General features: G+C 37.2%; 1 protein-coding gene across 1 annotated transcript; it reads right to left on the reverse strand.

Annotated features, from left to right (window-relative positions):
* Positions 1-1,616: 1,616 nt before the first annotated feature.
* On the reverse strand, positions 1,617-4,274 carry LOC140945197 (GFP-like fluorescent chromoprotein FP538). Its single transcript, XM_073394250.1, has 3 exons — positions 4,257-4,274; positions 3,296-3,393; positions 1,617-1,872 (listed from the first exon to the last, which is right to left on the reverse strand). The coding sequence occupies exons 1-3, from the start codon at positions 4,272-4,274 to the stop codon at positions 1,617-1,619; spliced, it is 372 nt and encodes a 123-aa protein (XP_073250351.1).
* Between the last annotated feature and the right edge of the window lie 12,970 nt (positions 4,275-17,244).

The raw sequence follows: 17,244 nt of genomic DNA on the forward strand, positions 1-17,244 counted from the left end.
AATTGTCATTATTGGGTATCCCAGCAAACAGAGCTCACCCAAAGCAAGACTCCACCAACAGCAATAACTGACTCAATAATACTATCTAAAGGAACATGGAGCATAAAAACATTAAAAACTGATCCTTACCTCTAAAATAAAGAAATTTTTTGTTCTTTATATTTTTCTCTCGCTTTTCTTGCCGTAAAGATCTGATTTTACTGTTTTTCTACCTGGTTGGTATTCGGAGGCCTACACACTGATCCGGCTGTCCCACCTCACTAGTCTGTTGCTGTGGTCTTCAGTGCCTTTATAAATATTTTTGGGTAACGTTGTCTCTTTTTTAGAGCTAAGAATAAAAAATAAGCGATAGATGCACTCGTAGCGTTACGTTTTCGAAACTGCAGGCTACAGGATTCTCTGCAAAACGCTGTTCTTAAGCTGAAGTTTTGAAAATATAGATCACGGAAATCGCAGCTATAAGTTGAGTTAAGCATCAAAACGCAGTGAGTTTGGTGCCGTTTCGAATAAGCATGAAAATAAAATACAGAATGAAAAGAAGGCGGAAATGAGAAGATCGAGGGGATGGAAACAAGGACACGAGAAAAAAGTAACCTTCGCGTTCATATTTGTTTCAGTAGCGAGCAGTTATGGATGAGTAAAGATAACACTTCGCAGTAAATCATTTCACTTGTGCTTTATTTTCTGCTGACCTGATCTGCATTATAATGATATCAGGGTCAGTACAAAAGGAAAACGATTCTTGCTCACACGGTGTTTAAACGTGCAACAGCATGCTCATCCAGTTGAACTTCTCCAGTAGTAAGGTCAGCCCTCACCAGGCGATGCTCCACATAGTGGCTTTCCGTCGGCAATTCGACAGCCTTCTTTGCTCTGTGCAGAAAAAAATATATATTGTGTTGTAACACAATTCCATTTTAAACCTAGAGAATGCCACTCACGTGAAGTACTCAAAGCCTAGGGTGAATACTCTGGAACGATCGTTGAAAGTTGGGTTTGACCAAAAACTAAACCAGTTACTCGTGTGTAACCTGCAGTTCCAGGCGTTCAGACAATCATTTTTTCCTGCTCACTTTTAATTTGCACTGTCCCCAAAATCTGAGGGCCTGGAACGTTGAGAGCGTAACTATGTAGTTAACCAAAGTATCAAAAAGCTAAAAAGGTAAACCTGAGTAATGAAACAATGAACGTGAAGTCAGTTTTTAAATGACGTTTGCTCCGCCACCGACGTCTTTCTATAATATGATTACTTTGAGAAAGAAACTTAAAAAACATACTTGTATAACGTATGGAACTGGCAACGGTGCTTTTTCCCATCTTTCAGCGAGAGGAACATGGTAACATCTCCCTTCAATATCCCCTCGCTCTCAGTCATTTTCTCCACGGACGGCTCCCAATTAGTTGTCCTCTTTTGCATCACTGGTCCATCAGCAGGAAAGTTCATCCCAGTGAAAGTGGACTTGTGGATAAAGCAATTGCGCTTGCTGTCAAGGCTATCGAAGTAAAAGGAACTTAATATATATGAGACAATAACAAAAATTTTTTTTGTATTATTTTTATTATTATTATTATCAATATTGTTATACTTCTTATAATTAATTAGTTAATTCTAAATTTTAAGCGTCTTTGATCGTAAAATTAGTAAATTTATACCTTATATCCACATTGGCTATGCAAGATCCGCCATCTTCAAATTGAAGAGTTCTTTCCCATGTGTATCCATCAGGAAATGATGGCTTGAAATAGTCAACGATTCCTTTAGGATAATCAGTGAAGGCTCTGTTACCATAGCAAAACACAGCTGACAATATGTCAAAGGAGAATGGGAGGGGTCCACCCTTAGTTACTCTCAGTTTTAAAGTCTGTTTTCCCCTACAAAAAGTAAAAACAACAAACACAAAAACGAATTAAACAAAATATGAAAAGCAGAGAAGAGCCTTTTGAGAACTAGGCTAAACACTGCCCACTTATCAGTGTAATTTAACTAAATAGCAGGAAAGGTTTATAATTTAGCTTCATTTCGATTCTGCAATGCTAGTATAATTCGGGCCATTGGCAAGTCCTATCGCGACAAAATACTTAACTATACCCCAAAGCATTTAACATTGTTGAACAGGTTTATGTTAATGTAATAAGTTTTTATTTGTTTCTTCTTCAGAAAAAAAAAAACACTAATCCGTCAATCAATTTTTAAAAAAGCAATTTTGGAAATAAAGGGTCAGGGGCCCGTTCCTCGAAAGTCGCGTTAACTTTTCGGGCCCCGAAATCAAATATTCAAGTCGAAATGTAAAGAGTAAGAGCGCGGGTCCTGGCTAACAAACTACTCCATTTTGTTTCGTTAACTGATAGTTTTATCATGTTAGATGCAAAACTATTGAAACCTCGATCTTTAATGGAAACCGAGGCAGCTCACCGGGCCTGTTAATTATCGGGACTTTCGAGAAACAGGCCCCAGGTCATCACTGTGGCAGATTCACCTTTGAGATAATAGTGTGATAATCATGAAAATATAAATGACGTTTGATCCTGATCTATCAGCAAAAAATTATCGATCGTCGTGGCCTATTGCCACCGTGTTTCACCATATCCGTGTCAGATTTGCCATTCGAAGGAAAAGTTGTTATTAATTTCTGGTTTTTTGTGATGATTAGTAAAACCGTTTTCACTTCATGGAACTTTCTATTGCACCAAAGGCCATAATATCTCTTTTGGCGTGATTGAGTTTTCGGAATCTTTCGCTTTATACTCAGTACAGCTGATTTAAAATATTTGAAAATTTGACTTTGCATCGTAAAAAATATTCGCAAGTTGATGACTATCTTTGTTCTCTTAAATGAACTTAATGACTGGTGTAGTTATAATTAAATATCAACCCTACTCGCGCCTTCAACCAATAGGCCCTAAGAGTGATCAGCATCAATTTCTCCCTGTAATATCTGAATGCTTTGTAAAACAGACGGTCATGAGAATTACGGACATGATCATACAAGATGAATTTGCTTGATATTTTATCAACTTCTCCTTACTACTTCCGTGGGAAATGAATAGGGGCAACAAATGAGAATTCAAATTTTGATCTTAGGGTTTAAAGGGTTAATAGAGCCTCCAGTGACTCGGTGGTTCAAGAGCATCCGAACTAGAACTCAGAGGGTCGTGAGTTCGATTCTCACCTGGAGCTCGGAATTGTTTCTGAGCTTTCTGGTGTTAGAAATCTCATTCTCCTGACTGATAACAGTGAAGAACTATTGCACTTAAAATGACCTAAAGATGAAGGGAGGTGTGTTGTTCGACTTACTCGTACGGCTTTCCCCTGCCTTCACCCTCGATTGTAAAGGAATGCCCATTCACAGATCCTTCCATGTGGTATGTCATCGCCATGTCATCTTTGATAACCTGTATTAAAAAAAATACACAAAAAGAAATTCGCATAAATGCAAGTGTGGCTTGTTTGGCGCTGATTGTCACTCACACTGTTTCACGGGTTTAGTAAAAGTAAAAAGGTCAATTGGTTTTCGATTCAATATTGATATCACGTTCGCCAATTAATAATTTTGAAGATTTTTTTTTATTTTATGCGAGAATCAAAAACCATAACCCATAACACGACTAAATTGCAAAATTGCAAATTGCAACTATTTCAAGTTGCATCAGATTTAACTGATCGAAAACCTTGACTTTGAGTAAAGTATTACATCCACTACAAACTTAAAGAACAGAATTATACTATAGTAATTTTAAGACTGAAAGGATGAGTTTTGTCTCGGTCTGTTTTGAGATTTTAACCTCTTTTTTGCTTTTCTGCGTGATTATTAATCTTAGAGTTGTATTCCAAACGAAAGAAAGAAATTGTGCTATGTTCTAAGCTTCCTTTTGTAAAAACGTCGGAAAAATTGTACAGCCTGATCTTTCATCCAATATCTGATTGTTGGCATTATGGAACCGTTTTTATAACTACCGCTAGGGTGTGGCATGGTAGTATGCTATGAAATGCATCTACATTAACATTTGCCAAAATAGATTCATTTTCCTCAAAATCTTAGCTTAGAGTTAAAAAACTCTTTTCCATAAACATCAGAAAAGGGCAGGCGTAACATGAAACAATACAGCTTTGTCTTTCTCGCATTAAGTGAGTATTGGCCTTTTTGTAGCGTTTGGGGAATGCAATTAGGGAGTTGTTTGGTAGTATGCTATGAAATGCGGCTACGTTTGTCCTTATTGCTAAAGTAGATTCGACTTAGGGTTGAGAATTCACTTACTTGCTTTGAAAGAGCCATGTTGAGAGGAAATTGCTGCTTTTCCTAACAGTACTCAAAAGTCCAGTTAAGCTGTTGTAGTTCACTCCGTCACTGACTAAGCTGAACTGACTTCTGTGGCTGAGGGTGGATCAATTTTAGGGCCAAATCGAACCAAAATACACACCTTGATTGACGCATTAAAACAGGTTAGACTGGATCTTGACAGGTTGATCTGGATAAACGAGACAAATAAATCTTTGTTCTTTACTAACGGGTTCACGTGATGTGCAGTGTGCATGTACTTTTCCACAGCCTTTCTTAACTAAACTTGGCTGTTCATTAATTTCGACTTTTACATAATAGTGAGCTCCGAAGGTATTTTACAAATTTTTAAATTAACAGCAGTCATTAAATCAGTGCTTCTCCGTGCCATCTTGATACGATTTCACAACCCAGTTGCCGTTAAAACATCGCAAAAAGGAGCTTCAACAAACAAATTTAAAAAGTGAATGTTGAACATCCATCAGAAACTAAGGTGTACTAAGCAATTTTATCAATTTGGGAAGGCAGAAAATCTGACGAGTGGGGGGCGAGAAGTATGCTATCAAGTACAGCTACGAGTTTTTGCAGAAAAAGCCGCTGTTGGTCCTAAACTTAATCAGGGTCGGGATTAATCGAGTGTGTCAATTCAAGCTCTTCTAGTAACTGTTCACTGCCTGACTGATTGACCTAACCTGAAGCGATTAAAGTATCAATATGTTACTTATAAAGTGAAACAGTGAAACGGGCCGTAGGCAAATTGGGAAAAGAAAAATTGATTCCTGACCTTTTTTAGTTAACAAAACAAGTGAAGATCAGTGGAAGGCTTCTAATATAGCTTTTCTTGAGTTGTGAATTCCGCTTTGATTTGCGCTTGACATCTAGCAGAATCTTTAATATAAATTAAACAAGCTTTGTTTTAATGCGCGGGTAAGTCATCGCCAGATAAAATATATTTGTTAACGATAGAGGGCTGTATTGAGGGAGGTAACAACATCGTTCCCAGAGTTGACGACTGGTTGGGAAGGTAATAGAAGTTTAAGACGACTGCTGATCGTGGCCAGTGTGGTGATTAGATGGAGAAGAGCATTAAAGGGGCTGTGTCACGGCAGTCCAGATCATTTTGTTTAATTTTGCCAATTACTCGCCCTCAATCGCTTTGGAACTTAAAGTAAGCAGAGACATTACACGGAAATGACAAAAACAGAGATCCGAGACAAACAAATATGTCTCCTGAGCATTATTTTTGAAGTTGCAAGCAGGAGGGATCAACTTTGAAAAACTGTTAGGCTGAACAGTTTTCAAAAACCCTAATTTCAATCCGTCTCAATCATCTTCAGTTTTGCCCATCAGTGGCATCTGTTGTATCTGTGGTGTTATTTTAACCTTCCTTTAATGTTTTAAGCGGTTATTTTTATGTTTCTCTTGGATTTAACGGCATTTTGTAATACCTAATTTGGATGAATTTCGTGACACAGCTCCTTTGAGCTCGCCGTTTTCAGCTTGTCATGCAGAGCATGAAGGCGGCTTATAACTTAACAGGGCAATCAAGAAGAAGCTGTGAACAGTCCAACTAGAGACTTTTTTTTCAGTGTACGTAAGAATGGTGAGATTGAAAGCATTTCCCTAAATTACTGTAGAACTGACCTGCATTTTAAGCGGTCACTTATACTCTGAAGCGGTCGCGCCTCGGTCACCATTTCCGTGATGCCAACATGTAATTTTTTATTACCCCCACCTGTCTTTAACGGTCACCCGTGTCAAGATGAACCACACAGGTGCAATAGAAACAATGTGCACGGCAGCATTTAGTAGTCTTTAACCACCTTTGTTTTGGCGCAAGAAGAGGTAAAACACCAGTTTTGGATGGATATTTCACTATGTCACCGTCTTTATTCTCTTGATAGACTCCTAAGTTTGTCAAATCTGTATTAAAAGGTCAACATGTATTAAGCGGTCATTCAGCCATTCCCCAATTACTACATGTTTGACTGTTTTCAGTTGTTATTCTTAGACTAATAACAGTACGTTTGTAAAGGAATCAGCGTGAGCTCTAAGTTAATGTAATGACCGAGTAAAATGACAATTTTAAAAGGGAACGTTTTGCTTGTACTTTAAACCATCTTTGTTTTATTTCTTGGCATTGATATCATTGTTTAAGACAGTTAAAGATATCTCTTCGGGTAGTCAAGAATACATCAAATTATTATTTAGGAAAAGAAAAGTGAGTTCCTTAATTAACGTATATCGTCCTTGCTTGTGAGAGCTGTAGTGAGAATTCACTCCGTTTAAGACTACCTCACACATGCACTTTTTACTTGATTTCAAAAACAAAATGAATCACATCAGAACTCATCAGGACAGGTTAGAGGGTAACAAAATGGCTGTCTGATTACCCACACCCCGGGCCAGACCCTAAGTAGGGGAATGGAGAGTTTGTAAAATGATTCTTTTTTAGTGACTGAAGATAAATTATCGCCGAAACCTTGTCCTTTAATGGAATAATGGAATAATCACTTACTAGATGAGGAGTTGTGAATAATGCCCTTTTGGGTATAATAAAATTGCGATTTCAAGGCCTTCTTCAATAATAATTTTTCTCAGTTTGACTGGAATAAGGAACAACGAAATTTTTCGTTTAGGAGTAACAAAAACACCCTATTATTTCTCATTCGGCCTTTGTATAGCATTTTGCCACTTGCAAGCCATTTTTTTTAAAAGTTAGACATTAAGAGCGTGCCCTGAAGCACAACCACAAAAGACAAAAGGCCAATTATCTATAAGGCGTCTTTCAAAATTCTTGGAGGTGATTCATTTTCAAATTAAGTCGGTAAATTTGTCTGTCTCGAGTAATTAATATCTTCAAAAGAATATAAAAACAGATGCGGTTGCTAAAGAGAAAATGATTATAATAGCCATGGGGGGCCATTGGGGGCTGATTGCCTAAATTGTTAGGGAAGGAGCCGTTTAGAATGTAACCATAGGGCACCCACGCTTTTATCTGTAAACTACAAATGGAAATTAAATAAGAGATAAAATCTTAACTGTTTTGTTTTATTCTTGAATCTGCTGTGGTGCGAAGTGAAATGGAAGTTGTTTTACGATGCGAAAACTATGTTCAAGTCGACTCTTTAACCGTTGTTGATTTCACAATGCTTGTTAAAGCGTCGACTTGAACATAGTTTTCGCATCGTAAAACAACTTCCATTTTACTTCGCACCAAAGCAGATTCAAGAATAGAACAAAACAGGTAAGATTTTATCTCTTATTTAATTTCCGTTTGCAGTTAATAAGAGCGCGGGTTCGGCTTATGATGTAACTGATTCTAGCATTAAGCGTCTGAATAGGTATCCGTGCGGACGTAGCTTTGACGTCGCACATTTTCCCCGGTCAAATCTGCAAATTAAATCGTCGGTTTTTTTAACGAAACCGTCTCTTATATATCAAAAATTGTTTTGCGTGGAGGTTATAGAAGTAACAACAACGACGACAAAAGAAACTATAAATGATAAACAGTATAAAATTAATATGAAAAAATACTAATCAATTTTTATTTAATTTCTTTGCTGTCAATCGCACGAGTTACCTTTAGTTATCTCTTGACATGTCACCCTCGACCTCCATAGCATTGCGATCATTCCTAAGGTCTCCGTTTCAACAAACGCAAGAGCGATCGACATAATTTCGTTCATCGGCCGGGCCATTCAAAGGTTGATTACTATGACTGGGAGAAAAAATTTACCCAAAGTGGGTTTTTTTCTTGCTGTTAAGTTGACGGAAATATTAATTAAACTAAAGTGGGCAACTGATTACAATGAAAAACTATTTATAGTAATTAACTGATTTTGCCAAGTATTAAACAAATTTATACATAAACGAAACTAATAGATGTTACCTTAGTCTGTGACACATTGATAACAACTGCCGTGTATTTGTTTTTCAGCAGAGACTCTATCTAAATGTATCGACTAACTTGTGTTAAGACTGTTAAGGAAATCTTTACATTTTTTAAAAACTTTTTTATATATTTCTTTCGTCGCTTTTGAGAAACTTTTCCGCTGAGGCCACAGGGTAAAGAAACAACTCTTGTAAAGCGAAAGGAAAAGTTTCTTTATTTTGGAGCAGCTGAAATCATTTCTTTGTAATCTCCTAATACTGGCAGGCAGCCATTATTTGTCCAAGATGATTAATTTCAAAGTTAATTAGTCTAATTACGCATTAGGGACTCTCTGTTAATTCAGCTTCTTCAAAGAGATTTGTCAAAAATTTGTTGCTTTTAAGTTACTCATCAATAAAATGATGATATTAATAAACCCATTGGGAGTCCGGGGGGAGCGAGGTACTCCCCTATGTAAGCCATATAGGTATGTGCAACCCCAAAGGGTATCGGGTTTTGGAGCCTTTTTGGTCTGAAAACGGGTACACACTTTGCCCATTTTGGTCTGGAATCGGGGTATGGTTTTCGAGGGAACTACGAGAGTGTATAAACCAATACGAGAAATAGAAATAAGCGAATTCGAAATGCATTTGAAGAATTTTTTTGTTTGCCAGCCATCATGGCAAGGCCATGTCTGAAAACGGGTATGGAGTTTTGAGGTTTGGGGCTCGTTTCTCGTAAGTTCCGATAATTAAAGGGCCCGTATAGCTGTTTGGGTTTACATGAATGATAGAGGTTTCAATAGTTTTGCATCTAACATGATAAAACTATCAGTTAACGAAACAAAATGGAGTTGTTTGCTAGCCAGGTCGCGTATTCTTATTCTTTGTATTTGGATTTGAATATTTGATTTCGGGCCGGAAAAGTTACCAGGACTTTCGAGAAATGGGCCTCTGTTCTGAAAACGGGTGCAGAAAATGACATTTTTTAGTCTGAAATAGGGTCAGGATTTGGAGAACCGGGCGGCACACCCCTATCAAGAATTCCCAGGAGTACCCACCCACCGGGAACGGGCTATTATATGTAGAAGCTTAGGGCCTGAGTTTCTGCTTCTTTCTTTGGTTGTTTTGTAAGGGTGTTTTATACAGGCTGCTGAACACAGGGTTATTAAAGTCTGTACAATTTTGTAACTAGTTACTACCACTTTGAGCTATTTTGCTGCCGAAGAGACATTAAGAGATCTGCCGTTCATTTTTACTGTCTGATCTTATCCGTCTGTTTATTTGTCCACCTATTTTGATGTGGAACAAGGATTAGACACCTTGTTTTTATTGTAAAAACACTTGTAAACTATAACCTTTACCGGCGCTTATCTGGTTTGCTTAAGCAGTCTAATTATAGTCTTTTAAGTTGCCGCTGTTCCTCAAATTATGAGGTTAGATAAAATCACTTCGGACCATTCAAAATGTTGACCTTTTGTCTACAAGGGGCGTCGTTCGACGGCGAGGTGTCTGCGCTGAGCAAATTTACACTGTAGAAAATAATGTTGCTAACTATTCTAGCATTCAAAGATCACAAGTGAATGACAAAAACAGAATTGTTTGTACTTGAAGCAAATTGTTTTAATGCAGTCTTTTACCACGATGTAAATTTACAAAGCGAGTACGTGCTCTATATGCATGGCCAATAATTAGAAAACTGAGGCCAACTAATAATTTCTCCAGTTAAGGTGATTTATTGTCAGAGTTAATTTGACCTTGACTGTCTGTTGATTTTATCTTAAACATTAATTGCAAAGACCAAAAGAAGTTAAAAACCGTGAAAGGCGGCTAGTAAAAAGAGGTTAGTTCTAATAAACCCATAGAAGCCGTTAGGGGTAACCGCTTCTTCAGGAGTTTCTTGTCGGGACCGAACGTAATTTTAAGACATACTACTTAAATGCGTCAAGAACGTAATTTGATAATAAATTACGTTTATCAAGGGGTCTGAATCTCGTATAGCCCAGTTCCTACTTACGCAACCACAAGCACGACGATGACGGCAACGAGAACGTCAAAAAATCAATACATTCTTAATTAGCAAGACAACAACTCTGCCCGCAATTCCTGTTGACTTGCATCACACTTTTTGTACATTTCTTTGTCGTCACTGCACTCGTGAAAATGCCTAATAGTTCACGTTTTATAGACGAAAACACAGGGCGATGATTTTCTCTTTGTTTTCTGAACTTGGATACGGTCCGAAGAATTCATCTCCAGACAAATTCTTCTACATCTTACAAAAATGAACCAAATGGTACAAAAGCGATGAAGTTTGAAACAGCGCGAATTCGAGTTTTTATTAGACGTTTCAGGAGCCGATCGCTGCCAATATTAGCTAATATTTACGGTCGTCAACTTCAGTTTGTCATTAACATATCAAGCCAAGGGTCCGAATTTCGTAGCCCGTGTTTAAGAGAACTTCTTAAAATCATTATCTTAACCAACAAAGATCCGAACTTCGTAGCCCTTGATTAACAAGTACTTACTCCTTATGATTGCCTTAATCAAAGGGTTAAATCAGTATTCCGTAGCCTTCTACGAAACAAAACTAATTCACTTAATTGCGCGGTACAATATTTGATTTTGCTCGCTCGGCGGGCAAAGCTTATTGAAGACATAGGGTCAACTTTTTAATTTGTCCGACATGATTCAGTTTATCTTACCCTGTTAAATTGACGTAAGTTTATTAGTTCTTGCCAGAAAAGAGGTTATAGGTTACTAACAAATGTTAAAATGACGGGTCTAATCCTTGTTCCACATCCGTCAAAATAGGCGGGTAGCAAGATCAGACAGAAAAAAAAAAAAAAAAAAACCGGTAACGTCTTCCATACTTCAGCAGCAATATGGTAGTATATAACACCTCTACATAGATGTACAGTTTTTGATAAGCCTCAGTACGGCATTACCTATCTAAAGAAGCGGTTACCTCTAAAAGTTTATATGGCTTTATTAGAACTATCTTCTTTTTATTAACCGCCTTTCACGGTTTTTAACTTCTTTTGGGCTTTGCACAGTCAAATTAAATCACCTTGGAGAAATTAATAGTTGGCTTCAGTTTTCTCATTATTGGCCATGCATATAGAGCACGTACTCGCTTTGTAAATTTACACCGTGGTAAAAGACTACAAAAATGATTTGTTTCAAGTACAAACATTTCATTTTTTGTCATTTACTTGTGATCTTTGAATGCTAGAGTTGTTAGCAATATAATTTTCCTACAGTGTAAATTTACACAGCTCCGACAGCTCGCCCTCGACAAAACGCCCCTTGAAGACATAAGGTCAACATTTTGAATGGTCTCAAGTGATTTTATCTACCCTGATATTTGGGTTAAAAGGAACAGCGGCAACTTAAAAAGACTATAATTATACTGCTTAAGCAAACCAGATAAGCGTCGGTAAAGGTTATAGTTTACAAGTGCTTTTACAATAAAAACAAGTGGTCTAATCCTTGTTCCAGATCTGTTAAGTGGACAAATAAACAGACGGAGATCAGACAGAAATAATAGACCTTACGTACTTCGGCAGCAAAGTAGCTCAAAGTGGTAGTAACTAGTTACAAAATTGCACATTCTTTAATAAACCTGTGTTCAGCAGCCTATGTAAAACAGCCTTACAAAACAACCAAAAAAAGAAGCAGAAACACGGGCCCCAAATGTCAAATTTCACAAAATGACATCTTACACATGAAATTGTCAGAATTTTACCTGCGTATTCACAATTCTTGTGAAATTTGACATTTATTTTCTCGGGCTTCCATAAAAAATTTTCTTTGGTGTTATTACAGGTAACTAAGTACATCTATAGCCCTTGAAAAATGTAAAAAAAGATTGCAATATTCTTTAAATTATTCTGTTACAAGGTTTTTGTCCACTGAAAATTAAAATTACTCAGTTTCCTGGTGGATTCCGTCTTTGAGCGACGACCAAGGAATGATCGCAATGCTATGGAGGTCGGAGGTCGAGCCGGACAGGCCAAGAGAAAAGGTAACTCGTGCGATGACAGCAAAGAAATTTATCAAAAAGTGTGATTAGAGCTACTCTGGGTTCCAGAGGGTTTTTTTTTTCTTTTCTTAATATCTAATTCGTGTAAGTTCGAGGCTATTTTAGCCGGCTATTTTATTTCGAGTTTCTGTTGTAGGCGTCGTCCTTGCTTAACCTCCTAGTACTGTAGAGGCACCACGCAAAGCAATTGTTGATATATAAGAGAGGATTTCGTTAAAAAACTGACGATTTGATGGAAAATTCGCGACAAAATCCAGAAAAGCGACGTCCGCTAAATACTAGAATCAGTTACATTCAATCGGCTAATCGGCTCCTGTATAACAATTAGGCAATCAGCACCCTGTTATCCCCTATGGCCATTACTGTATAATCATTTTCTCTTTACGCAACCGCCGCTGTTTTTATATTCTTTTGAAGATATTAATTAACCGAGACAGACAAGAATTTACCGACTTTGAAACTAAATCACCTCCGAGAAATTAATAGTCAGACGTCTTATTAGATGGCCTTTTCACGCTCTTTTGTGGTAGTGCTTGAGGGCACCCTCTTAATGTGTAACTTAAAAAAATTGCTTGCCGGTGGCAAAAAGCTATACAAACCGAATGAGGAATAATAGGGTGTTTTCATTACTCCTGGTCGAAAATTTCGTAGTTTCTGGCTTATTCCATTCAAACTGAGAAAAGTTATTTTTCTCATGAAATCGTTAGTTTATTACCCACGGGGCATCAGTATTTACCAACTGATAATTCCATTTTTCCAAGGACCAGATTTCTGTGATTATTTATCTTTAGTCACTGAAAAAGAATCATTTTACACAGAAACTTTTGTACTTCATAATTTAAGCAAAATATTCTAATCCCCTACCCCTCCTCCCCTCCCCCCGCCAATGTGAATTATTGATGTCTATTTTGCAAACTCTCCATTCTTACTTTAGGTTATAAAAAAGCCGCTAAACTTTTGACAGCCGCTTTGTTTGTGTGACTCAACATCTATGATATAAACAAGTTCTGATGTGATTCATTTTGTTTTTTTAAATCAAGAAAAAAGTGAATGTGAGCCAGTGTTAAACGGAGTGAATTGTCACTATAAAAGCAAGAACGATATAAGTTAAGGAACTTATTTTTCTTTCCCTAAATCGGTAAGCCGGAGTTTAATTTTATGTAAGAGATGAATGCATTCAATCGCTTTATTTTGAGTCATGAGGCAATGGACTGCAAAAACTTAACGCCAGCTACCTTTTTATCAGCCGGTTTGCGCCATTTTATAGTTTTCCTCCGTACTGAAACATGGCCATATTTTCGGGTCCATCTCTATTTCTCAGGTACGGTCACTTTTTCCAGTGTTAATCATAGCATATAAATGCATCTCCAAATCAATCAGCTTAAAAGCATTCTTGTAAAGTAGCTTAAAGTTAGAGCAATGTGTCATAGTTTGGATAAAAGTCGATTGTCATGTTGACAATTTTGATATTCTTCTCGACTGTTCGAATCAAAATTCAACTTAGTTTTGGTATTCTTAGCCCACAATCGTCCCTAATCAAAACAAATCTTATACTGCCAGTTAAAACTATTTAACTCTCAGCTTTTCCAAAGAACAAAACAGCTTTTTGCTATGTTATTTCCAGCAACCCCTGCGGTTTCTGAGGAGTGGTTTTTAACAGCGACTGGGACAAATAACGAGTTTCTGATCAATCAAGAGTTTAGCCATCAAATCTCGGTACTACCAACTACACGCTCTCGCTGTAAAACACAATCTGCACAATGACCCCGCTGCGTGCCAACGTAATATATACTTGACTGTCTAAATAAATATTATTTTACTGTGCGTTAACTCGTTTTCTTTTGATGCATGATTTCACTTTTTCACTCGCTGCGCGTAGCTCCGAGGAAAGAAAGACGACCGCTCCCACTCATATAGCCCGCAGAGCCCGTTATTTTTTGCGTTTTCCAGAGGAGTGAAGGCAAGACATTCGCGCCTTCTCCAGTCGCGTGTCTGGTGGTCTGGCGCTCCTCGGTCGCTTCGCGCTTACCTTCGCTCGCCCGAAAAACGCGATAAAATGACACCAGTTATGCAGATGCAGACTAGCGTTCATAGCTGTATGAACTTCTATGGGAGATTATATTGTACTAAACGAAGTTGTGGGTGCCAAGAACATAAGATAAAGATTGTTTGTCATTGTTTTATTTCTTAGCATTGATATCTTTTTCATTGTTTGTCATTTTAATCGATCGTTACTTTACTAAGAGCTCACAATTCCTTATAACACAAGTTTACGGATATTTTTTAATTTATTTAAAATTAAAAAAGCACATACATAGGCAACGCTTTTACCTTTCCAGACTCAATGGAATGACAAAAATTCGCAATTTGTTTATAGTTGCTGTACTCAATGCTTTAGAAATAATACTCCCATAATGTAGACTTGACACTATCCGAAGAAATAATTATCTGAAATATACTGTATTATGACAAAGATATCAATGCTAAGGAATAAAACAAATATGGTTTGAAGAAAATGCAAAACGATCGCTTTTAAAATTGTTATTTTAATCGGTCATTACATTAACTTAGAGCTCACGCTGATTCCGTTACAAACGTAACTTATTAGAATAACTACAGTCAAACATGTATTAATTGGGGAATGACTGATCATGAATGACCGCTTAATACATGTTGACCCTTTCATACAGGTTTGACAAACTTAGAAGTTTATCAAGAAAATCAAGACGGTGACAACACAAGCGAAATATCCATAGCTCGACGAGTTGACCCGGCAAAGGGGTCCACAAAGTGTTTACCTCATCTTGTGCCAAAAAAGGAAGCAAAAGAGCGCCAAATGCTGTGCACAGTGTTTCTACTGGGCTTGTGTGGTTCATCTTGACAAAGTGACCTTTAAATCCAGGTGGAGACAATAAAAACTAACACAGAAAAGGTGATCACGGCGCGACCGCTTCTGAGTATAAATGACCGCTTAATAAAGGTCAGTTCTGGAAAGTAATGTTACTTACTTACTAGCGGTGAAAGATTTCTCTTAATGATTCTAAAATAGATTTCTGTACCTTTAACAAATCACCTTATTCAAAGGACGCTTAACTTAAGAAGACAATCATGACATATCACGTTTTTAATATGGATAATGTATAATCAGCAATATTACCAATTTTACCTACGCTAATAAAAAAGTGTCTTCACAGCTCAGTCGCTGAGTTGTCTGAGTTGAGATCTAGAATAGCCGGGCAATGTTTTTATAGTCTATATCTATGTAGTCAGTCAAGTGCGGTAGTGATTAAGCCTGTTGTACAAGCAGTTCTCGCTGCTCCTTGACTACTGATAAGCATTTCATGCAATGGATGACAAGCTGAAAACAAGTTTACGTTTAATCTAACCACCATACCGGGTCATGATCTGTAGTCTTTTTAAACTTATGCCGACACTTCCATTACCTCCCAAATACAGCCTACTCGTCACAAATCTTGTTTAATTGAAACAAGAATTCACAACTCAAGAACAACCATATTTAAAGTCTTCTCCTTGTTTCATTGACGAGAAAAGTTCAGGACCCTATTTTTCTTTTCCCAAATCGTCTACCCCGTTTCACTGTTTCACTTGGTAGGTGACATATTCTGGACATTTTAATTACTCCAATTGTGTCAATGAGGCGGTGACCGGCATGACTTTTTGAGCTTTTTAAACACACTCTATTTCCTGATCCCGGGAATAATTAATTTCTAGACCAGCATTAACTTTTACTTCCTCTGCAAAACCTTGTAGCTGCAATTGATAGCATACTTTTTTCTGCCTTCCAGAATTGATAAAAGTGCTTATTGATAATTGCACCCTAGTTTCTGATAGATGTTCAACATTCACTCTTTAGTTTTTTTTTACTTGTAAGCCCTTTGTTGGGGTTTTTTAACGGCTTGTGCTGAAGCTGTAAGGTATCGTTATAACAAAGTCACTAATGAAATCGTATCAAGATTAATTTCAAGGTTTTCAATTGGTTGTTTTAAATTAACTTTAGAGCTCAATATTATGTAAGAGTTGAAATTCACAAATTAGCCAAGTTTGGTTAGGTAAGGCTGTGGAAAAGTACATGCACACTGCACATCACGTGAAGCTGTCAGTAAAGAACAAAGATTTATTTGTCCCGTTTGTCCAGACCAACCTGTCAAGATCCAGCCTAACCTGTTTTAATGCGTCGATCAAGGTGTGTCTTTTGATCCGATCTAGCGTTAAAATCGATCCACCCTAGCAATGTAGTCAGTTCAGCTTAGTCGGTGACGGAGTAAACAACAACAGCTTAACTGAAATTTTGAGTTCGTTTTGACAAAGAAGCAGTTTCTTCTCCACATGGCTCTTTCAAAGCAAGTAAGTGAATTTTCAACTCTACGCCAAGAATATGAGGCCCTATTTCTGGCAATAAGGACTGATGTAACGGCTGCAGTTTGATAGCATACTACCATGACACACCCTAACGGTAGTTGTAAAAACTTTTCCGTAAGGCAAACAATCAGAACTAATTAGATATTGGATGAAAGATCAGGCCTTTTTACTCGCCTCTTTCTGGGATTAATGAGGCATAAATTAGTAGAGAGAATGATTCGTTTCTTTCTTTTGGAGTGAAACACTCAAGATTAGTTATCACGCAAAACAGCAAAAAAGAGGTTAAAAATCTCAATTAGACTGAGAAAAAAAGGTATCTTTTTAGTTTTAAAATCACTATTAATAGCAGAATTCCGTTCCGAAAGCTTAAAGGTTTTACCGAATGTATTACTTTACTTAAAGTCAATTGCAAGTTTATTAATATGATTTAAATCTAATGCAACTAATGTAAGTAATTTGGTATTTTGCAGTTTAGTCTTGCTATGGGTAATGGCTTTTGATTCTCGCGTATAAACTTATAAAAAAAAAGTCTTCTTTGTAAACTTGATCTAAATATTGAATAGGAGGTCAATCGATCTTTTGAGACATGTAGATACTCACCCTCAGAATAGCTTCACTTTTGCCCAACTTAATTTGTTTTGTTTTGTTTTGTTTTTTTCAAACGAGAAC

This window comes from Porites lutea, chromosome 8 (assembly GCF_958299795.1).
Source record: "Porites lutea chromosome 8, jaPorLute2.1, whole genome shotgun sequence".
NCBI classification, from domain to species: Eukaryota; Metazoa; Cnidaria; class Anthozoa; order Scleractinia; family Poritidae; genus Porites; species Porites lutea.